Here is a 23,850-nt window from a genome sequence, read left to right as displayed (position 1 = left end):
TCGGGGAGTCCGTCGGGGAGCCCGAGCGCGCTTGTATTTTTTTTTGTGCTGTGGCTCGTGAGCTAAACGAGCTGGCTCGAGCTCGTAAACGAGCCGAGCCGAGCCGGCACTCTAGCTCGGTATGTTAACGAGCCGAGCCGAGCCAGCTCGTTTGCTTACCGAGCCAGCTCGAGCTGCACAGAGCCGAGCCGAGCTGGCTCGATATCCAGCCCTAGTTGTCGATCAAAACCCACTGGCGAGTAGCGACAGGCAACACGAAGAGCCGGGAGGTCGTCGGGGCGCTGGCAGTCACTGCTTCCTCGTCAACGGCCCGCAATCTTGGCACACGCCGCGGCTTTCTAAGACGCAGGGCGTGCCACCTGACCTATACTTGATCAGGAAGGTGCGAACGTGCTTTCGACGATTTGCCTACAAGCACAGACACGTGTAAACATTAGTCCAAGCCGTGGTCGGCTCCTCGGGACGACTCTTGCATCAGATTTAAAGAGCCGATCGAGTCCTGGTGTCAGATTGGATCTGCATATCCAGATGGTGATGGATAAAGCAAATAACTGCAAAAACTGCTTCAATTAAATCTAGCTAATCTAACCCACGACGGTAAAAGCTTCACTACTAGATCGGAACATCCTACCCGTAGTTAGGCCTAACGAACGTAAAAGATAACCGAACCTTAACCAGAAAAGAGGCCTAAGAACAAGCGAAAGCTGATTCCCGAATCAATCCCTATTAAGATCAAGGCAAAACATCTAATACGTCGCCGGATCGTCCAACCCGTTTGCAAGGCTTAAACTAGCAGATATTACGCCAATTCTTAAGTATAAGAACAAACCATAACAGATTAGATCTACTAGATAAAAAAGAAGCAGAGTGTCATCCCTACGCGACTAATTCCATGCAACGAGAATTAGTATAAGATTAAAACATGATCGCGCAGAGATGACATGGTATTCGTAGATGATAAGCAACAAAAGCACGATGAATCTACTAAAAATCATGCTACGAATATCAGGATAACTAGCACTACTCGCCATCAAAAACGCTTCAGTACGAGTAATACCAAGGTAAAAGCAAGAACAACACTGCCCTAATCGTAAGAAGCGATCAGAGCAACATGACGTTTACTTGGATGAAACCCTAGAATTAGGGGTGGCGGTGCGCCAAGAGTTGTTGTTTGCAAAACGTGATGACGTTCTTTCTTTACAAATGTCATAGAGTACATATTTATAGTCCGGAGACTTCTTGCCGTGCAAGGTAACCTCTAAACTCTTTCCTAAACGAAGACTAGAGATAGACTAGAAAGGCCGCGCAGCCTTGCTGCGCGAGACCTGTATTGTACCGTTTGATTAGATTATATGAAACTTTATTTGATAAATGGAAAAAGAACGTACTTAGGTTGATAACTTTTTAGGACTTGGCCGATGCGCCATCAGCGGCTGCTTGCACTTTCTTTTTCGAGCTCATGCTTGTTTGCACCAACGAGCTTGCCGATTTGCTGCCCGTTCTTGAGGAAGAACATCGGGGTTGCGCGGATGTCCCATGATGAGCTAAAATCCTGGAGATCAATCACAAATTGAATTAGATTATGGCTGCAAGTGGAAGACAAGAGTGCCTCACAGGTTCTTACTGTAATTTTTTTGAAATATAGCAGCATGACCCACGCACAACATACTTCCTACCATCTAGGTATTAGCCTACCAGATCAATTTTTTATTACTAACAGAGAAATATTGCTTCAGTGAATCATTCAACACAGCTAAAACCTACAGCAATTATCCCATGCTTCCTTCAGGTACAAAAGCCAAAAGGAGCGACTAATTGCTAAATAGTATTGATTGAATCCACCTGATGTTCATGGTTATGCTCATGTTCACATAGAAGGCCCTGTCCCTGGCAGCGGGACTCTGCCATTAGCAAAATCTGTGCTTGCGGGAGGGAACCTTGTCTCCGTCATGGCAAATCCACGAAGAGATTATCACCCTGTGGTCTACAAGTGTTAGAGAATTTTAGCCAATACACAGATCTTGGAAAGTGAAAAGTCTGATGAAACTGCACGTTTGTTTTTTATAAATCTGGTGTAAATTTCTAGTGATTTCACAAAAGCGATGCTCTGCCATGGTTGTGAGTTGTGACAACTACTGGATTTATTTATACTGAAAAAGGTTGAAAGTTACTACTGGTATATTTATTTATCCTGAAAAAGGCTGAAATCTTTCTGATAATTTTATTTATATCCTGAAAAAAGGTTGAAAGCTATCAGATAATATTATTTATATCCTGAAAAAGGTTGAAGCTTTTAGAAGAATGAACCAAATCGAAAACCCATGACAAATGTAAATCTGAGGCTGAATACAGGAGGGCATAACAATTTTGAGATCTACCATGAGCAAGAGAACAGAATAGATTTCCTTCTGGAAAATAGAGAGAGAAGAGAGGAGATGCAGATAAAAGCAGCTGGTGACCTTCATAATGTGCTGGTTGAGGAGCTTGACGGTGAGGATGACGCGGCAGCCGCTGGCAGGACGGAGGAGCCGAACTCGCCCTGGCCGATCTTGAGCACGCGGCTGGAGCTGTTTGTGGCACTGCTGAGCTCTCTTCTCCAGTTCTCCTCCGATAGCTCATGAGCGCTCCTCGTCGGCGTGGATTGCGAAGCGGTGAATGAGGCCTTGCTCCTAAACGAGCTGCAGGCTCCTAAAGTAGTCGCTCCAACTCCTGAACAAATGACAGCTATCAAGGTTCAGATATTAAACTCAGCAACCCAGGATCAGATAACCAAAATGTTGTACTACTGTGGGACAAAAAAGAAAGTTCAACACAGTTAGTGGGCAAAAAGGATGTTTCAACACGTTAGCATTTTGTTCTAATTAAAGTGAAATTGGTATGGGCATGGCGGCTATATACCATTTTAACATGAAATGATCTTAGCCTTTTGAATCTGGTAAAGTATTTTAATTGTCATGGGATGAGCTTGGCTGAACATGTCAGCCAAGCAGCATGGCTTCCCCATCCAAGCAGGGCAGCAATAGCGTGACTTATCTGCTACGTTAGTTTGTTTCTTAGTGATTTGCATTGGGCACATCCAGTTGCATGTCTAGTTGCCAATCTATATGCATCTCATCCAGTCATACCTAGCAGCCTACTCCACCTAGTTATGTCCCAATGGAATTCAACCCAATGTGGGTTCGGAATATGAAAATTACATGGAAAGATGATTTTGGAAATGGATATAATTTGAGTATAGGTACAACCTGCTAGAAGTTTATGAACTTCTATTTATGTATGTGGTATATCCAAGTTCCATATCAGTAATTTCTGAAGGGAAAATGCCATAGTACCATCGTTTGTGATGTAGCATGTCATGATGTCAATGCTAAATTTATGGTACAGCTAACTTATTGTTTTGAGTACATTGTACACTTTATCTTGTATGGTTGTGGGACCATACTGGTGCAAAGCCTATTTTCTTTATTGAAAAGGTAACTTTTGTTGGTTGGGTATCTATTCAACTTTTGCATCATTTGACAATTTCACATTATTTTACTTGCAGACCTTCTGTCTCATTTTGTGGTAAAACAGATTGCTTTTCCCCAAAGCAAAGATGGCCTGAAGATATAGCTTGGCATCCAGATGGTGACAAAATATTTGCTTTATACACTGCTGATAATGGCGATTCTCAGGTTTCAATGGCAAACCTTATATCAGGACAAGTAAGGACTGTTAAAACTACTGCATTCCCTTCAGAAACTAAAAACTTGTGAATTGTGATGCTAACCAAACATAGATGACCAATGTAATCAAGTATGGAAGCATGCACCCAGAAAATTAAAAATGAAATGGGACGGAATCTAACCATGGGGAGATTTGTGGAGGAGGGAAAGGATATGTACCTCGATTTGTCTTCTAGTTAGTCGAGAAGCATGAATCTCGTTGGGATTTAGACAGGTTGTGCAGGTTTAGTAGGTGGAGAGCCAGCAGGATTTTTGGGGGTGATGGCGCCGGCGGCGGAATGCACGGCTCCAGAGCACGCGGCGTGGCCAGCAATGCGGTGGTTCGCCGAAGTGCTCTGGCCCGCGAGACGCGACTTGCAGCAGGAGTAGCAGCGCGCGGTGGCCGCGGCCGCGAGCGGCGGCGACGATTTGGATGGAGAGGAGGAGCTGGGAGTGGAAGTGGGTGACCGGAGAAGTCTGGAAGCGGAGGCGGCTGCGCTGAATGGATATATCGCGAACTTTGCTGGCGGCATCGACGAAGGGACTAACAGGCTCTCGGCCAAGCTGCGCGGTTGCGGGAGAGGGGAGTGGAAGAGCCGCGGAGGGAGTGTGTGGCGGCTGCGGGAGGGAAGGGCAGCGGCCGGCGGTCGGCCCGCGGGTGAGGGCGTCAGGCCCCTGCTTCGTGCTCCCTCCACCCGTGCTCCGTGCTCCAGGCCGGCGGATCGAGCAGCGCACGTGCCTGCACAGCGCGGAGGGCGGTGGCGGCCGGATCCGTGCGGAGGAGGGCGGTGGCCGCCGGATCCGCGCGCGGTGGCCACGCAGACGGCGGCAGCAGCAGCAGCTTCGGGCGCCGGCAAAGCCGTGACGAAGGGGATAAGCACACGCCGCCGGCCGCCATAGCTCCGCGCGCCGGTCGGATATGGCGCGAGCGAGCCGCGACCAGGCGGCCGGACCTCGGGCCGGCGGCGGGCGAACGGCAGCAGGGGCGCGCGCGCACGCGGCAGGGCACGCGCGCATGCGGTAGGGCTCGGCCGGCGGCGGAGCGCTGCGGCGGCGGAGGCTGTTCCCTGGCCGTTGGATGGCCCGATCGGACGGCCGATTTTTTTTCAGATGACGTGGCGCAACGAGAGGCCTGGGAATGACCCACGAATCGTGTTATAAAGATTACAACTCAATAAAGACTCGAAGATTAGATAACATGATCTTGACTCTTCCCTCCACCGGTCCAGATCTTCATGAAGCTTCCAAATATCAGCCGAAACATGCCGTATAATTGTGGCAGATTCTGGTCGTCCTATTGTTTCGGCAGTTCCCGTCAACTCCGAGCGAATCTGGACGTGATTCCAGTTGTATTGGAAACCTTTTCTCCTTAGCTTTCCATGCATATCTAGAACATCCAAAATGAAGTTCATATGTGGCCTGGGCATCCATTTTTGTGCGTCCTCTTCCTGCAGTCCGAACCAGCCTCGCGAATAGACTGGGCTTCAACATGGATTAGGCCCGTGACCCCATCTCAGCTTGACCCTTGAGTGCCCAATTATCATTGTATTTGGCCAAACTTATGATATAAGCCTGGCTAAGTGGACTCCTTTACCGTAGGATTCTCCTTTACTATTGTATTCTAGAACGGGAATAGCCGATGACGATGACGATGCAGAAGTACTGTTGGCCGGATCGATCGGCTAATGTATCAGACACTCCCACGCCCACATGGGAGCAGAAGTAGCCGATGTCGATGGCCGGAACTGCGAAGGAGCGGAAGTAGCCGATGACGAAGAAGTTGTAGGAGCACCGGCGATAGTTCTTCATCCGGACTAAAATTTTTGTATGGATCTCCATATTTCATCACCAACTCTCCGCTTATGCCCCCCGAGCCGGATCCTTCATGTATTGGAGGAGATCGGCTCTCCAATCGGCCGTGCCCAATTCACTATGAACCAGAGAATTCAGACGTTTTGGCGCCGATTGCTGGAATCGGCTGTGTTTGGGGCTGATCTGCCCATCGGCCCGGACTCAGATGTTAGCCATGCAGCTAATTTGTTCTGCTACTATTTCTTTTGACTTTCTTTTTCTGGCATCGCATCGGCTGGGGCTGATCGCTTAGATCGGCCACTACAGGGCATGATCCCGTAGAATTCATGAAGCCTACGGGACATCATGTCGTGTCGCGTCTTTAGCTCCTGCAGCTGAATCAATCTGCGGCTTGCGCTTTCAGACCAAACTGCGCCTTGACCGTAGGTTTGGTATTTCTGAGATCTCGTTGAACCTTTCCAGCAGCTGAAGGTAGTCCCCTTCAGCTTGTTTGAGACTGCGCAGGCATTGGACCCTGCGCTTCTGCAACCTCGACAGTCCTCCTGGGCACCACCTTGGCAGGTGGCTTTCGTCACGGCGCTGCCAGAATGTGTTTATTCTGAGAGGCCAGTGGATAATACCAGTCTCAACCCGTTTTTTGTCGCTTCGATCCGATCACAGTCTTCCGGCGCGATCCCTGAGATCGGCTCTTGTCCTTCCGCATCCCAAGCGTTCATTTCTGCGAGCGAAACCTCGTTGGAGTCATCTGCGCGGACTACCTCCACTTCATCGCCATCCCATTGAACCAAACACTGGTGCATTGTGGAAGGAACACAACAATTGGCGTGAATCCAATCCCTCCCAAGCAGCACTGTGTACGTACTCTTACTGTTGACGATGAAGAACGAGGTTGGGACGGTCTTGCGACCAATGTCAATTCCACATTGAGGACTCCCTTTGCCTCCGACGGCTTCCCATTGAAATCATTGAGCATTATGTTGGTTTTGATAAGGTCAGCAGCAGAACGACCCAATCGGCGCAGCACTGAATACGGCATCAAATTAACTGCAGCGCCGGTGTCGACCAACATCCTGTTCACAGGCTTGCCGTCGATGAGACCCTTGAGATATAACCCCTTCAGATGCTTGTAGCTCTTCTCCTTGGGCTTCTCGAAGATGATCGGTTGTGGGCCAAGATCCAGCTGCGCGACGGCAAATTCCTCCGGTTGGGCCGCCCGAAACTCCGACAGGAGCACAAACACCATATTCACATTAGCCGATAGCTTTTCATCGGCCCTTGGCTGCTTGGGGGGCCACTCCCTCCTTGGAGGGTGCCTTTCCACCCTTCGCGGGTGCCTGACTTGCTCCGCGAGATCCGGACGCGCTTTTCTCAGCACGTCGAGGTACCTTGCTTCTGCCTCCTCGAGATTGCGTAAGCGCTGCACTCTGCGCTTCTGGGAGCGGCTGAGTCCGTCAGGACACCATAGTGGACGATGATACTCATCTTCTCCTTCCAGCTCAATATCATCCCTGGATGGCCGCTCAACATGGTCGCCATGACGCGCTTTGGGCCCCAAGCGCTGGAACACCGACGTCCCGCCTGACTGGCGTGTCCGAGGCCTACACTCCAAGTAATCATCGATAGTAGGCAATCGGCTCATGCCGGAATTCCAACAGTACCTGAAGAACAGGCAATGCCAGTGGTCGCGTATAGCCTGACACCGACCCAGCGTCCTTCCCGTGCGGTGCTCATACTCCTCCTCTTCTGATTCATACCGCCGACGCAGCTTGTACTGATACTGGTATTTTTCCAGAAGCCGATTGGAATCTGGGAGTTGATTGCGGATGTGACGCACTTATTCTTCAGTAACATGTTGTTGCTCTGACTCGTCTTCATCCTGGGGCCGTTTGCTAGAATCGGCCTCTCTCCTCTGCTCGTAATGGCGGCGTATGGGTCCCGCCATATTAATCTGGAACGCCAAGTTCTGGCCTTCAGGTCTAGAATCCGACAACTCCACCACGTTAGCTTGTGGGAATGGTTGACTATCCACCTTCATCGTGTGTTGGGCCAGAATTAATCGGCCTTGCTCGATAGCCGATTGAATTTGCCGACGCAGCTCCTTGCAGTCATTCGTGGCATGGGTGAACGAGTGGTGCCACTTGCAGTACAGCCTCCCCTGTAGCTCTTGTGTCGCTGGCAGCTTGTGATTCTCTGGGAACTTCAACTGCTTTTCTTTGAGTAGTAGATCGAATATCTGCTCTGCCTTGGCCACGTCAAAGTCAAAGCCCTTCACAAGCCCCTTCTATTTGACCCACTTGCACGGGACGGGGTTTGCCCCCCGGGTCCATTCTGCCACAGCCACTTCTTGTTCCCCGCTAGAATCATCAGAATCATCTGCTTGGGCCACATTCACATGGCGCTTGAATCTTTCCTGGTACAGATCAGGGTGATAGTGTTCATACGCCGTGAGCTTCTGTACCATATGCGCCAGAGAGGTGAATTCCAACTGAAAAGTCAGATCCTTGATCGGCATAGCGAGCCCCAAAACTGCCAAATCGGTTGCCTCCTTTTTTGTGATGCGCGATGAGTAGCATCGATTCTTAACCTCTCTGAAGCGTTGCACGTACTCCGACACACTTTCCCCTCGCTTCTGCTTGACTTGGGCGAGGTCAGCAATCCTGGCTTCAGCAGCCTCTGAATGATACTGGGTGTGGAACTGATCTTCCAGCTGCCTCCAAGTCCGGATCGAATCTGGGGGCAGTGACATATACCACCAAAAGGCTGAACCCGTGAGAGACTGGGAGAAGAAACGGACCCTTAGGGGATCCGACACTGAGATCATCCCGAGCTGCGTTAGGTATCGGCTCACATGCTCGATAGAGCTGGCCCCTTCTGACCCGCTAAACTTGGTGAACTTCGGGAGCCGATACTTGGGTGGCAACGGGATCAAGTCGTAATCACTTGGATACGGCTTAGAATAGCCAATCGCCTTTCTCTTGGGCAAGATGCCGAACTGGTCCCTTAATATTGCACTGACTTGCTCCACACTCAGAACTCCTGGGGCCGAGGGCTCAGCACTCGGCCCGGTAGCATACTTCGCTAGCCATGCTTGCTTCTCCGCATCTGTCTCTGAAGCTCCCGTATTCGTCAGCTGTCCCGCGCGCGTTGGGTTGATGTTATCAGGTATGTACACGCACGTGTAGGCGTGCGGGATCTCCTTAGGAGGCTCGCTCAGGAACTGGCCTTCTCCAGGGTCACCGCCGATCTTGTAGACGACGTAGATCGGCGAACCTTGCGGTCCTGGGGCCGTGAGCGAGTATGATACTGGTGGCCTAGAGTGGAGCAAGGCTTCTCCCCTGTGACTCCCCAGGATTGGTCCTGATGGGGAGTACTGGTTCTTGATCACCTCCTTGACGACACGATGTGCCACACGCTCGAGCTCATTCACCAGGCTTTCTGAGTGCCGATGAAGCGTGTGAGCCACCATGTAGTTCATCTCCTGGCGCAGGGCTCTGGTGCGCTCCTCTGATGGCACGGACAAGTCAACATTGTCTAGAGCGCCTTCGGGTGAGAACCCCTTCCACATGCTGCCGTGGTTGCGGGTCCTCTCGAAAGAGCCGATGAGATCGGCTTCGAACTGAGCTTTGACCTCATCGTATTTCTGCTTGTATTCTGGAGTCAGCTCTTCATATGTGACAGGTTTGGTGACCGGCGGAATCGGTGCTTAGTCTTGAGGTCCTATCATCTCTGCGGCGGGCGTTGTTGCTGATGAGTGTCCCACCAGGCGTGCCAGAATGTGTTGTCGGTCAAAATCCACTGGCGAGTAGCGACAGGCAACACGAAGAGCCGGGAGGTCGCCGGGGCGCTGGCAAGCACTGCTCCCTCGTCAACGGCCCGCAATCCTGGCACACGCCGCGGCTTTCTAAGACGTAGGGCGTGCCACCTGACCTATACTTGATCAGGAAGGTGCGAACGTGCTTTCGACGATTTGCCTACAAGCACAGACACGTGTAAACATTAGTCCGAGCCGTGGTCGGCTCCCCGGGACGACTCTTGCATCAGCTTTAAAGAGTCGATCGAGTCCCGGTGTCAGATTGGATCTGCATATCCAGATGGTAATGGATAAAGCAAATAACTGCAAAAATTGCTTCGATTAAATCTAGCTAATCTAACCCACGACGGTAAAAGCTTCACTGCTAGATCGGAACATCCTACACGTAGTTAGGCCTAACGAACGTAAAAGATAACCGAACCTTAACCAGAAAAGAGGCCTAAGAACAAGCGAAAACTGATTCCCGGATCAATCCCTATTAAGATCAAGGCAAAGCATCTAATACGTCGCCGGATCGTCCAACCCATTTGCAAGGCCTAAACTAGCAGATATTACGCCTATTCTTAAGTATAAGAACAAACCATAACAGATTAGATCTACTAGATAAAAAAGAAGCAGAGTGTCATCTCTACGCGACTAATTCCATGCAACGAGAATTAGTATAAGATTAAAACATGATCGCGCAGAGATGACATGATATTCGTAGATGATAAACAACAAAAGCACGATGAATCTACTAAAAATCATGCTACGAATATCAGGATAACTAGTACTACTCGTCATAAAAAATGCTTCAGTACGAGTAATACCCAGGTAAAAGCAAGAACAACACTGCCCTGATCGCAAGAAGCGATCAGGGCAACATGACGCTTACTTGGATGAAACCCTAGAATTAGGGGTGGCGGTGCGCCGAGAGTTGTTGTTTACAAAACATGATGACATTCTTCCTTTACAAATGTCATAGGGTACATATTTATAGTCTGGAGATTTCTTGCCGTGCAATGCAACCTTTAAACTCTTTCCTAAATGAAGACTAGAGATAGATTAAAATTCAATAAAGACTCGAAGATTAGATAACATGATATGAACTCTTCCCTCCACCGGTCCAGATCTTCATGAAGCTTCAAATATCAGCCGAAACATGCCATATAATTGTGGCAGATTCTGGTCGTCCTATTGTTTCGGCAGTTCCCGTCAACTCCGAGCGAATCTGGATGTGATTCCAGTTGTATTGGAAACCTTTTCTCCTTAGCTTTCCATGCATATCTTGAACATCCAAAACGGAGTCCATATGTGGCTTGGCCGTCCATTTTTGTGCCCCCTCTTCCTGCAGTCCGAACCAGCCTCGCGAATAGACTGGGCTTCAACATGAATTAGGCCCGTGACCCCATCTCAGCTTGACCCTTGAGTGCCCAATTATCATTATATTTGGCCAAACTTATGATATAAGCCTGGTTAAGTGGACTCCTTTACCGTGGGATTCTTCTGACATTTGGCCTATCAATCCTTGTTAAATTCTGGCGATAACACCCGCCCTGGTCCGGTCATCTCCGGGTCGTGCCTGGCCCGGCCCTACTTCTTAGCAGGCCGTGCCGGGTCAGCCCACGGGCTGTGCCGACGGCCCAGGCACGATCCCGCGGGCCAGTTTCGTGCCGGGCCAGCCCGCGGAGCCCGGCCTGCTTGTCGGGCTCGGGCCCCCCCGCGGCTCACGAAGGGGGCGCCGCCGCGCTAGACTTGCCCAGTCGCCCGCGGGAGGAGGGGCGGCGGACCGGCAAGGCGCGGGTCGCCGGTCGCGGGAGGAGGCGCGGGTCGCCGACTCGCCGGTCGTGGGAGGAGGCGCAGGTTGCCGGCGGCCGGTCGCGGGAGGAGAGCAGGAGGCGAGGAGAGGAAGTGCGGCGGCGCTAGATCTAGGGTTGCAGTGCGGGGCAAGGGGGCGGCGTCGAGGAGGAGGCGGCGGCTGGCGGAGCGGAGACGACGAGGCGGCGGCCCGGAGGCGGAACCGAGGAGCGGCGACCGACGGGGCGGACCGGAGACGAGGAGGTGGCGCCGTGGTAGGGTGGAATCGCGGTCTTGACCGGCGTCTCGCCTTGTCGCGGCGACGCGGTCGCAGTCTCCGGCCTCGGTGAAGGGCGGGAGCGGGAGGCGGGGGCGCTGCGCGAGAAGGGAGGGGAGCGGGAGGGGGGCGCTGCGCGAGAGAAGGGAGGGTTGGAATGTTGCTGGGCTGGGCTGGGCTGTGTTGGCCATTGGAGTTAGCGGGCCAATATCGGGCCGGCCTGAGCGGGCCGGATCGTGCTTGGGCCGGGTCAAATTGACCGTGCTTCGGGCGGGCTAACGGACTGCGGGCTGTATGGACATCCATACTTGAGAGGCACGGAAAGGGGAGTTTTGGATGGATCGTCGGATAGAGGTGTCGGAGCCGGCAAAAGCAATCACGTTTGGCGTAATGGGAGACTGGGAGGGGAGGGTTCTTCTTCTTCTTCTTTTTGTCAAGGATAGATAAGATTGTGTTGAGTATAAATATCAAATATACTACTTGCTGGAAAGCAGAAAAGGCACCTGTGTACAGTGTACTGCTGCTGTGTACTGGCGGTAAAGCTCCCCGGCCTTCTTTTGCAACAGGGTCCGGCGACCGTATCCGAGCTCCTTTCGTACTCGCGCTCGTTCGCGTGAGTGGGATTGTGCTGTACACTTGTACCTCCATCTTTTATTAAAAAAAAACTTGTACCTCCATCCGATCAGGTACGCTTCGCCGACACCAACCAAATCTAAAGTTTGGGGAGGCTTCAGGTGGCCGCATGCACGAAAGTTTGCTCTTCCAGAGAAGAGCTAGAAGAGCAACTCCTGGGCTACATACAGATCGTTTTCGCTCCGACAGCGACGCATCCCGTCACAAAAACGGCGCCGCACCAATTCCCCGAGTCGATCACCCAACCACGCTCCGCGCTCGGTTCGTGCGTGCCGTGCGTGCGGCGACGCGCACTGCCCCGGACCGTACTCCCGTGATGCTTGCTCGCACGCAGTCGCGTTGGTGCCCCTCCAACTCCAACCGGTCTCTCCTCACTCAAACAATCCATCCGTCGCGGCACCTGACCGCAGCGTTCTTAGAGAGGCCCGATCGCCGCGTGGCTCGACGATCACCGTCGGTTTCCTGGCGGCGGCACGTACGCAAGGCCACAGGCGGAGCAGTGGTACGAGCGCAGCCGCGGGGGCGTGGGCGTGAGATCCCAAAGGAACACCAACGATCCCCGCACGCCTTCTCGCTCACATGCCACGGCACACGGCAGGGCGAATCGCGATCCCATCCGCCCGCCATCGGTCACGAGCTCGCGAAAAGAGTGCTCGTTCTATAAAAACGGCACGCCTCCTCGTTGTCCTGGTGCGCGTGCGCTCGGTGTGTGAGCGAACAAGGCGAGATGAGCCGCAGCCGCCGGACCAGGCGTGCCGCCGAGCACGAGCAGACACCGGCGCTCGCCGAGAGCCCCAGGGTCGTGTCGAACCCCATCTTCCGCTGCGAGGCCGGGCCGAGCCAGCCCGAACGACCGCCGGCGCCGGACGACCAGCTGCGCTGCGTCTACCGGCCCACTTCGCTCTACGCGCTCGTGCACGACCCGGCCTCGGCGGCGTCTGACGCAAGTTGCGGCATCGGCAAGCCGCTGCCGCTGCCACCGTGCAGGGCCCACCGCGCGGGGCCAGGAGCGGTGCCCCGCGTGCCAGGCTCGCGCACCGGGCCCGCGGGCGGACCGCGTGGCAGGGCCCTGTGGCGCGCGCCGCCGGACCCGTTCCTGGCGGCCTACGTGGCGTGCAGCAAGAGCGCCGGCGGCGGCAAGGACGCGACGGCTGCCGGGGTGGATCGGCCGCAGCAGAAGCATAAGAAGCAAGGGAGCAGGAAGAAGAAGAGGGCAGCGAAGAAGAAGGTCAGGCAAGGCGAGGAGGAGGAGGTCGCCCGCGGGTGCGGCGGCATCTGGAGCGGCGGGTGGGCGGCGGGCGCCAAGTACGCCGGGGCCATGTCGTGCAGGCACGGCTGCGGCTGCGCCGTCGCCGACCAGCAGCAGGTGGACGCTCCCGCGGCCGCGGCGAAGAAGGCGGCGGCGCCGACGCTGGACTTGTCGTGGGCGCCGGCGGTGCTCTCGGCGAGGGCGCTGGAGCGGAGGCGGGAGCAGCGCTGAGGATGCACGCCTGTTTATGTGTCTCTCTCGCCGTGCTTCTGCTAGCCTCTGTCCATACGTGTCGCTACTCACTACTGCCCGCTATGGAACTCAACTAGTACTCGGCAAGTCGGCATTGGTGTAGAATTATGCAATGATGGAGTTATGCATGTACGCCATTTGTAGACACACACACATACAGTGTGTAGAACTATGAAGTGATACGATGCATTGTAAAAATATTAGGTGGATACTCCGTATACTGGTGGGACGACTTCAAATACGATACCAATAGTATGATCTATATATATAAAATGGCGCTTTGGCAACCGGTGTAGAATTGTGCATGCCTTTTGTGTTTAGCTGCAGAGTGTAAATTCAACAAAAGACCGACTACGATCGGTGGCGTAAGACAACAAATCCGCCAACGGCCCCATAGGCCACACGCAGAGAACCCCATCGTCGGGCCGCCACCCGCCCCCCTGCTTCAAAAACTCTGCCTCAATCAGCTCCATCCCAATTGAGTCAAGCTCCAACCAAGTAAAAGAATCCAGGTCATATACGCCAGAGCTCCAACCAAAAGACGACTAGGAACTGCAATATCATCAGGAAGGAGCACACAACAGAAATTCATGAAACATATACCATTTTGATGGCATAACCGCCAGTTCGAGTGTACGACACAGACTCGGAATTAAAGCAGATAAATGCATGCCTCACAAGGGCATCAAGATCAGAAGACAAGAGATAGACGATGATAAAATTGAGTAGTTGCAAATACGCCTCTCCATTGATGGCAGCAGTGGAACACAACTCAGAAGCAAAGCTTTGGACTTAATTGGAACATGATCCAAAAGTCCACGTTCAGCAAGTACTACTATTGGCTTCAATTTGGTCCCTGACTCCAATCACCCCCAACTGCCAAATATACCAATATACACATTAGGACCGCGATATGCAATGCCAAACAAGACATTAGTAGTAATTCACAGGTTCAGCATGACACAATGTACTAGTAGAACAACCAGACCAACAACTTGCTCTCCGATGGAAAGAGGATCAAGCGATTTGTGAAACTAGAAGGCAAGGATGCGATCTAATACGAAGAAGTAATGATACAAACTTAAGAATGCACAATATCATGATGTTGTATGAAATGTGTTTATGGCATTGGGCACAAAATATGTGCGCGGTTTCCAGAAGTCGATTTTCCTGAATACTGCTTCTCTCTCTCTCTCTCTCTCTCTCTCTCTCTCTCTCTCTTCTTTAACTATTTATCATGTCCAAAAGATAGCTTATGTGGCACCTAATTTATGTCCATAATGCAACTATTGGTAGTAGCATAAAGTTGCTTACATTAGCTCCTTTTGTTTTAGAGAAAAGAATTGCTCCCACTTTATTTCAAGGAAACAAAGCACATGTTCAGGTTTCAGGTTTAAAACAGCATAGAAAGGAGTTCACATTATCGTCACTTTTAAAACGCCAGTTGAGCATGCTTACTGTTAATTTATGCATAAATTAAGTAATTCATGTTCATATGTTTATTACATATGCTAGGACCGCACCTTCAGCCATAACATCACCAGCGAAGAACAGATGATCATCTACCGAGTTCCTATCTTCGGGAGGTCTCATCCTGGCCATTCCACGCTGCCAAATCTGATAGAATCACCGTCTGGGAACTTGAGGGCGCAGGGGTTGACTGCCTTTCCAAAGATAAGCACAGGGGTCGGTGTAGTCTTGATGTGAGGTCCTCCACCACTTGGTCCAGCTCTTGCAAGTCTGCAGCCTTGCACAGAGCCCGCCAATTCTTCAATGTTTTGATTAGTTTGAGCAGTAGTTCCTTCTTGCTTCTCCATATTTTTGCCTAAAAACAAAAAGCATTACTACGCATTTTCCAAGTGCACCACAACAGCTACTACCGGACTCGCGTAATTTGCCGAGTGTCAGCAAAGACCGAAAAACACTCGGTAATTTCTTTGCCGAGTGTAGCACTCAGCGAAGCGCGCACGGCCTTTCTTTTACCGGCGAAGCCGGTTTTGCCGTGTGCCAAGCCGCACTCGGCAAAAAAAGTTGAAACGAGACGGACGAATAGGCAAACTAGCGAACGGAACGGGCGAACGGGACGGGGTCGAAAACTTTGCCGAGTGCCAGACGCGTGGCACTCGACAAAGATTCAAACTTCGCCGAGTGCCAAGCGGGCAGCACTCGGCGAAGTTTCGAGCTTTGCCGAGTGCTGCCACACTGGCACTCGGCGAAGTTTGGCTCTTTGCCGAGTGCCACGCGTCTGGCACTCGGCAAAGTTTCAAACTTCGCTGAGTGCCTAAGTAAATGCACTCGGCGAACTCTTTTTCCAGTAAATAGAAAAATAGTTGCTTTGCCGAATGTCTGGGTAAAAACACTCGGCAAAGCTTGTTGTTTTTTTATTTATTCTGTTTATTGTGTAATAACCACATTTATCATCACAAATACAGTATATATACATTCCAGACATTTAATACAGCATATATAAGGCACGTTCATCACAAATATCACATAATAACACAAATATCTCACGCTACATCGCACGAATATCACAAATAGCACAAGTCCAACATCGATGCTATAATTTTAACGTTCAACAAGCACAAGTCCAACAAATTAAACAAATCTAGTCCATACGTGCACAAGTCTGTAGAACAAATACCATGAACAACTCTAAATCAGCTAGGTGGCCACTGTGATGCCACCGGTGCCGGTGAATTCTCGTCCGGAGGCTCATTTGACCCCCCAATCGATTGATTCTGCAAAAAATGGACATATGATTACATCTTGAGAAAATTGTAAGAGTTCATGTCCCTCTTGGTAGTATGACATTCCTAAACTCAATTTGAAAAGATAAAATATTAAATAAATAGCCGTTTTTCAACTTTCATATCCTTGACTTAGCTCATGTATATATCAGCTGTGATACCTTCTAATCATTCTTATTAAAACATATGTCATTAATCAACAAACCACTAGCGGCGCACCGGGGGCGGGGGCGGGGACCGGTCGCTCCAGGGGTGGGGATGGGCGCCGGGGGCGCGGCGCGGCGCTTCGGGGGCGGGGACGCGCGTCGGGGACGGGCAACGGGGCGCTCCGGGGGCGGGGTCGCGCGCCGGGGGCGAGGCGCGGCTCTTCGGGGGCGGGGAGGGGCGCGCGGGGGCGCTTCGCGCCGGGAACGGGCACCGGGGCGCTCAGGGGCGGCTCGCGCCGGAAGCGGGCACCAGGGCGCCGGGGGCCGGGCCGAGCTCCTCCTCCTCCAGCTTGGCGGCGGCGGCACTCCGGGGGCGCGGCGTGCCGGGGGCCGGGCCGAGGACGAGCCGGGCCCCGGGGATGCCGTTGTCGGGGCGGGGAGGCGGCGTCAGGGGCCGGTCGGGCGTCGACGTCAGGAGCCCGCGCGGCCTATGGGGCGGGGATGTGGACGCGGCCTTCGGGACGGGGACGTGGACGCGGCGTCGTCGGGAGGGCGGGCGCGGCCTTCGGGGCGGGGCGGGAAGGCGGCGTGGGTGCGGCGGCGGGGGCGGGGTGCAGCGGCAGGGACGGCGACACGGTGCGGCGGCGGCGGCAGCGCGGCCGGGGATGTGGCGCGGGTCCTGCGGCGGGGCGGGGTGCGGTGGCCGTGCGTCTGTTGTGTGTGTGTGAGCGCGTGTGCGGGCGCCGCGACTAAGTGTCGCTGACTTCGCCGAGTGCCAGATCTGGGCACTCGGCAAAGTCGGCTTTTGCCGAGTGCCCTGACCGGACACTCGGCATACTAAACTTTTGCCGAGTGCCCTGGGGCACTCGTCAAAGTGGACTTTCTGAATTTGTTTTCAGAAATTTATTTGAATACAATTTAAAATTTCACAAATTTCTTCAAATAATGGAAAATTTCATTGCCCATTCCACACAACAATTCTTACTCATGCTTTACCGAAATTTTTTTCCATTATTTCAATCACTATTATTAGATATATTTCAATTTATATGAACTAATTCATTACATTTCAAAAATAAAAATAAAAATTACAAAACAAATTTGAAAAATAACCGAAATTTAACATGAACCAATTTATGCAGTCTATTGCATATACAAAAAAAAATTAGCATGCTACAACAAAAAAAAAATGTCATTATATCATGCACTTTTAGTTCAAATTCAATTTAAATACTCTAGTTCGGAAAAAAATTAAAAATTGTCAAATGATTTAAAAAAATTGACAAAATTTAACATTACACAATTCTTCATATCTTATGACTACAAAAAAATTGCAAGTAAAACTCCAACTCGAACATCGCTCTGACTCAAAATCTCAAAGAATCCTTCTGAGTTCTCTGAAACTTCTTCGGAGATGCCTCGTTTCATAAACTACATACATGACAACTTTTCCAAAAACATTTCAAATTTTTACCATAGATTCCCTGTATGAAGCCATGATGTCATGACAAATTTCAAGAATTTCTGATTACTTTTGAATTTTATAAATTAAAAACCAATTTGTCCATAGCGCACTTTGTCCCGTTTCAGGATCAAGATGTTCAACTTTCCCATTCAATTGTTTGAAAATGTTTCAAATTAGACTAAATAACATAAAAATCATTTTCCATTCATTATAGTTTATTTATACTATATTTTGCAGTTCAAAATTGTATTATCCCCAAAATATCCTTTTAATCAAATAAATTATCTAAATATAGTAAACATAACAAAAAATGTAACAAATTCTAATATGCAGTGTTTTGTATAGTATAGTAGCTAAGAAAAAAGTTTGGACTGTGTTGGAGAAATTTTTTTTGTTATTTCGCCGAGAGCTAAAGAGGACACTCAGCAAAGAGTTTGAATGCTGAGTGGCACGATAATTGCACTCGGCATTAACAAATCTTTGCCGAGTGCCCCAACCTGGCACTCGGCAAACGATAACGGTAACGGTCTTCGCAACGGTGTAACTTTCGTGGCAACGGGGTGGAAACGGGGTAACAGTCGCGTGCGGCGCACGTGATAGTCTTTGCCGAGTGTCCGCTGCGGGGCACTCGGCAAAGAGGTGTTTGCCGAGTGTCCCCTTGCGGGCACTCGGCAAACAATAACGGCCGTGACGGGTAACGGGCGCGGCGGGCGTGTGCGGCGCACGCGTGAGGCTGTGTGCCGAGTGCTGCCCGCGTGGTACTCGGCAAAGGTGGGTTTGCCGAGTGTCTGTAATCAGGCACTCGGCAAAGCCAATCTTTGCCGAGTGTCGACTTTTTGGCGAGTGCCTTTTGGTAGGCACTCGGCAAATTGTAACTTTGCCGAGTGCTCGATATCTTGCACTCGGCAAAGCCTTCAGCACTCGGCAAAAGTCGGGTTTCCAGTAGTGAGGTATTCAGAATGGCATTATTTTTTGTTACATTAGCTCTTTGCCTAAGTGGCACGCCAAGTTAGTGAGAGATTTAAACAAACCACTACTTCTTCCATCCAAATTATAAGGACCAATTAGATTCGATATTTTTGTATCACATAATTGTAATATTAATAGAGTAATTGTTGATCAAAATGACTACTACTACTGCCTCTATCACATGCCAGCACACCTGTCCGACATGTGTTTTCTCAGTGTGCTGTAAACCATGCTCATTTGCTACATCATAAGACGGGTAATAACCCTATTAACTCTAAAAAACTATCTGACATGTAAAATTAATAAATTATGCATTGATAGTATGAATCATGCAAACCTTTTGTATTTAATTACGGTGTGTAAAATTCAGAAAGAGAAAAACTACTATTGGATTCAATGTGCCCTGACTACTTGATGCATGGCGAACAAACCAATACATAATAATGGCATTACAATGTTAAACAAGACAATAGTAGCAATAATTCATAAGCCAGACCAGCAGGCATAATTTACAAAGTGTAATGGTAACAATCTCACTAACCTGAGAGTGTCACACCAGAGATGAGGCTGCCGTACATGTTGCTCTCAGATAAAGCAGGAGGATCAAGAGTTTTGATGAAACTGGAAGGCAAGATGGCTGGTTTACTGCTATTGAAGCCACGGAGACGTCCAAACTATGAGATGCTCATGTTGCGCATGTCAAGGATGCATATATGATCATCCATGGAATAATCCAGTGTCAAGCACCTGTTGGGCAGCAGGAACCACAGGACACCATCCGGCATTACAACGGGGCACTTGGGCAAACTCTTCGGCAGTCTCGCCTTCTTAAAGTCCTCCGGATCCCAGATGCTTCCCACACTGAACTGAATGTCGTGACTCCAGCTATGTCCATGGTGATCCATATGCAGAGTCCACACCCTCACCATCCTGTCACCAAAGCCCCCGGTGTGATCGATGGAGACGAACTTAATAGAATCCCCATCGCTGCCCATGGTACGAAACATGTTCACCAACCCAAATTTCATGGTAGTGTCGCCTAGCCCCAACTCCAAGGTACCGCCGAGACCAAGCTCGAACCCGTCGGGTAAGCTGATGAAGTCAAAACCCACGTCAGAGCAGTCACCGGTGGTGCGCATGTGGTCACAGCGCAGGGCGCCTTCCATGAGATTGACCCAGAAGGCATGGCCTTGGAAGGAGAAGGCGACGTGCGCAAAGAAGGGCCCCTTGCCCCGTTCACCCTGGAAGACCCGCTTCTTAATCTGCCACGGATCGGGGGGAGAAGACGAGAGATCCGCCGGCGGCCCCATAGGCCACACGCAGAGAACCCCATCGTCGGGTCGCCGCAGACGCCGCCGCCCTACCTCAACCAGCTCCGCCACGGTGAGCAGATAGACGCCGTCGCGGCGGCGCAGGGGAACGGGTTTCCCCGTAAGAGGGGATGCCCGATGCTTCGGTAGATCCGCGGCCAACGAGAGCGATTCGCCGACGGCGTCGTAGACAAGGTGATAGATGAGCTCTCTTGCCTCGAAGCAGAAGACCACCGTGAGTGCGATGAGGCTCCCGTCCGCTTGGTGGACGTGGCCCTCGGCGTCGATCCCTCTGCTCCCGCCGATCTGGAGGATGGGTCTGCGCCTCTGGCCCAATTCCTCTTGAATGATCTGAAGCGCTTGATCGCTGAGGCGGATGCACAGGGACGAGATGAGATTCGGGTAGTCGACAAGCCGCAGGAGCAGCGTGAGGCCTTCCACCAGCTTCTGCCCCTGCGCGCCGCATCCGTAGGCCTTCCGATTAGGGCACCTGAGCACGCCCAACTCTTGCGTGCGCTCGTCGGAGACCCGCTCCAGATCCACGCTGCGGAGCAGCACGACGTACGGAGGCAGGCGATCTGCGGCGGCCATACCTGAGAGGCGGCGCAGGTGCAGCAGGTCGAGGGGGATGTTGCAGGTTGATCAGATCAGATGGTGTTGGTAGCGTGGAAGAGACTCGTCCGCGCGCGCACGATCCGGTTTCTATCTCGCGCCGGATTATGTCTCCTGATGAAGCCCATCTGGTAAATTCTGATTGGGCCAGGCTGCTGCCTTCGTGGTGGGCTGGCCTGACTCGTCCAACAGGGCCGGGTTCGCGCGGTCCAAACTGCAAAAGACCCCTCTGCGGGGTTGGCTGCTCCTGATATCCTCCTTCCCGAAGACCAGCACCACGGCACGTCGGTACCAGCCCCGCCGGCGTTTGCTCGGCCGTCCTCCGCCGCGCAATACCAGGCCGAGTGCCGCGGCGATGCCGTCCGTATCCGCCTTCGCTTCCTCATCCTCGGCACTGCTGCGCGGCCCCCCCGCGCGGGTCCGGCGCCTCCTCGTCGCAGCCGCGACGCGCGCGCACAGCAGCGCCGCAGGCGGCGGGAGCCGCGCTCGCGGTGGGCTGCCGCGGTTCCACACTCCTTCTATCCCCTCTTCGAAGGTAAAGACGCTTCCTAAACCCAGCGCTACGTGCCCGCCCCCGCATAGGCATTCCGTCGAACGCCTTGCGCTCTTTCCTGGTGGCCACGCGGTGGGCGTCATATCCCAGCTTTATCTTATCCGCTTGCTGCATCTGATGTTCGTCTGTGTTGGGTTGCCGAGGTGACAATACGTGTTGCACGAAACATTGATTTGTTTCGCTTGTTTCATGTCATTTTGTTTGAGTAGGTGGCGTGCGTTGAAGCTATTCGCTTGTTGTTCAGTCATACAGGATGTAACTAAAATGGATATTACCTTGCAGGGTGAGGTGGTCCGCATCCAAGGAGACGAGTTCTGGCACATGACAAGGGTTTTGCGCCTTGGAGTCAATGACAGGTATTATTGCTTTTCTTCTTCCGTGGAGTACACGCGCCTGCCTTGGCTTCTACATGAGTATCTTTTCAGCTACTAAAATCAATGCGAGAAACTGTTTTTATATATGCATTTCTACGTCTACAGTCAGTCCTGCAAGTACTGTCTTGCGAATTAGTTTATGGCTGCTTAAGCAATCTCCAATAAGTTTGATCGGTTTATTAACTTCTTAGGAGAATAAATACTTTAGCTGGCCAGCTCATGCATATTAGCATGTAGGAGAATAATGTCATTACATGGATATAATATATCATTTTCTAGGAGACAATATTGTTAATACAGCATGGTACAAATATGATTTGCGCAAGTTACGTCTTATATTTCCAACAATTGCTTCTTTATGTGCTGAAACTTCTCTCAACATTTTTAAAGGGTTGACCTATTTGATGGAGCTGGCGGTTTAGTTGAAGGATCCATAACGAAAGTTGACAAGGGTGGCTCGGATGTTGAGCTATTAGAGGATGCTAGGCTTATAGCTCCTCAAGGAATCCAATGGCATGTCTTTGCTGCTTTTGGTGAGTCTCATGAAATAAATATACTGTGCGAACCATGGGACTGTTTAATTACATCCTGTAAATATTTTATAATTCTATAATTTCCAGGGACACTGAAGGGTGGACGTGCAGATTGGCTTATAGAGAAATGTACTGTATGTTACTTGCAATTTGGGTGTTCTGCTTCTTCGTTGTGTACTTCTAAGTCTGTACCCCTCTTCTGACTGAACGGTGTCACACTATAGCAGAAAATAGGGTGGACAGGTTGCAACGTCTTGTGTTGGCTGCAGTTAAACAATGTACGTAGGTTGAGTATATCCTGTATTTCATCGTCTGTTAATTAGTTTGTTCTCAGTTGATATATGTTATTAGCATGGTGCGCATATGCTGTTGTTGTTTCCAAGATTTCAGTGAGAAAGGATGTAGTCTAACAAATTGCATTGCTCTTGTCTTCTCAGAGACCTAAAATACACTAAGTTCACTACTCTTGTGTTCTGTAGGCCAGAGAATACATGAAATGTCACTGAAGCCACCGATTCAGATAGGCAATCTTCTACCTGTTGTAAGTATTGCCTATATTTTGCTATCTATGCATAAACCATTCTGAGCAAACTCAAATTAGTGCAGTCACTACTGACTACTGAGGATACTTTTCTGCTGTGGTAAAGTAACTTTGTTTTGAGAGAAACCATGTCATCCTGCAGATTATGGTAGTTTGTAAGAAAATGTGTCGGTTCAAACTCAAACTACAGTCATTCTTCGTGAGATATGGAAATTATTACAATCCATGTTTAAATGAACTTTCTTGCTGAAACTGTTTGCTTGTAATATGCATGGAAAACAACTAGAACTTACTGTTGCATACTTGATATTTCCACTGTGTCTGTGTGTGGCTAAACAAATTGATCTGAATCTTTTTTGCAGTGTTTCATTTCTGATGTACTGTTGACCTTCTTTTCTCTCAGGTGTCACAGTCAAAGCTTATGTCGGTACCCTGTAACAGGGATACCCACTCTTACTGCAGCAAGCCAGGACCCGCGTAGTTACCCGTAGCTGCGCGGGAAAGATGGAGTAGCCAGGCCCCATAGGCCAGGTTTTTCCCTCACCAGGCCAATGGCCCCGGACCGTTCCCCGCCTGAGGATGGGTCCGGTGACACCACGTGTCTACACAAAAGGGAAGCTCCGAGCTGACCGCCGAGGCCTCGGACCCCCAGAGGGGTCCGGGACCTCCTGCGCCCGTCCGGACGCCCCTCACCGTGTAGGGGTCCGGAGCCGCCGCGTGTCCCGGAGACGTGGGGTTGTGCGCGAGTCTTCCGCAGGAAGACTCGCCCACCTACCGCATTTAATGCGATGGACAAGGCGTGCTCTGCCGCCGCGGTACACAAGACAGCCTTTTGTCAGGCCCCGCTGCACGCCGCGTATTACCAAGGAGCACAGTGGAGCCGCCTGAGCCGCGCCCGCGCAGAGCCCGTCTGCCGCGTTAAATGGATACGACGGCTCGGCACTTTTCCATCATGCCACCTACGCCGCTCCCTACACAGCCGCTCAGCTACGTAACAGGCGATGCTACTAGCTGCGTCGGGCTCCGTCTCGACAAGACAGCGCCAAGACATGATGGACGGAGGGCTCCGGGAGCAGGCGAGTG

The 23,850-nt window shown here is 51.2% G+C and overlaps 3 protein-coding genes and 1 long non-coding RNA gene across 4 annotated transcripts; 2 read left to right on the top strand and 2 right to left on the bottom strand.

The window, feature by feature from the left end:
• Positions 1–1,289: 1,289 nt before the first annotated feature.
• Positions 1,290–4,858, bottom strand: LOC120692423. Its single transcript, XR_005682619.1, has 4 exons — positions 3,885–4,858; positions 2,460–2,709; positions 1,843–1,977; positions 1,290–1,552 (listed from the first exon to the last, which is right to left on the bottom strand). It is a non-coding gene; the product is annotated as an uncharacterized LOC120692423 (long non-coding RNA).
• Positions 4,859–14,269: 9,411 nt separating this feature from the next.
• LOC120691774 lies at positions 14,270–20,800 on the bottom strand. Its single transcript, XM_039974966.1, has 3 exons — positions 19,386–20,800; positions 15,038–15,339; positions 14,270–14,390 (listed from the first exon to the last, which is right to left on the bottom strand). The coding sequence occupies exon 1, from the start codon at positions 20,743–20,745 to the stop codon at positions 19,519–19,521; it is 1,227 nt and encodes a 408-aa protein (XP_039830900.1). The 5' UTR covers positions 20,746–20,800; the 3' UTR covers positions 14,270–14,390; positions 15,038–15,339; positions 19,386–19,518.
• Positions 16,305–17,138, top strand: LOC120688688 (glycine-rich protein DOT1-like). Its single transcript, XM_039971077.1, has 2 exons — positions 16,305–16,316; positions 16,476–17,138. Exons 1-2 carry the CDS (start codon positions 16,305–16,307, stop codon positions 17,136–17,138), a joined length of 675 nt encoding a protein of 224 aa, XP_039827011.1.
• A 174-nt stretch (positions 20,801–20,974) lies between the features above and the next one.
• On the top strand, positions 20,975–23,207 carry LOC120692861. Its single transcript, XM_039976257.1, has 6 exons — positions 20,975–21,301; positions 21,602–21,675; positions 22,084–22,226; positions 22,314–22,504; positions 22,706–22,767; positions 23,171–23,207. The coding sequence occupies exons 1-4, from the start codon at positions 21,122–21,124 to the stop codon at positions 22,427–22,429; spliced, it is 513 nt and encodes a 170-aa protein (XP_039832191.1). The 5' UTR covers positions 20,975–21,121; the 3' UTR covers positions 22,430–22,504; positions 22,706–22,767; positions 23,171–23,207.
• Positions 23,208–23,850: the final 643 nt, after the last annotated feature.

This window comes from Panicum virgatum, chromosome 9N (genome assembly GCF_016808335.1).
Source record: "Panicum virgatum strain AP13 chromosome 9N, P.virgatum_v5, whole genome shotgun sequence".
In the NCBI taxonomy this organism is placed as follows: Eukaryota; Viridiplantae; Streptophyta; class Magnoliopsida; order Poales; family Poaceae; genus Panicum; species Panicum virgatum.
Note: the sequence above shows the minus strand (reverse complement) of the source record. Positions and strands in the feature narration are given on the sequence as shown.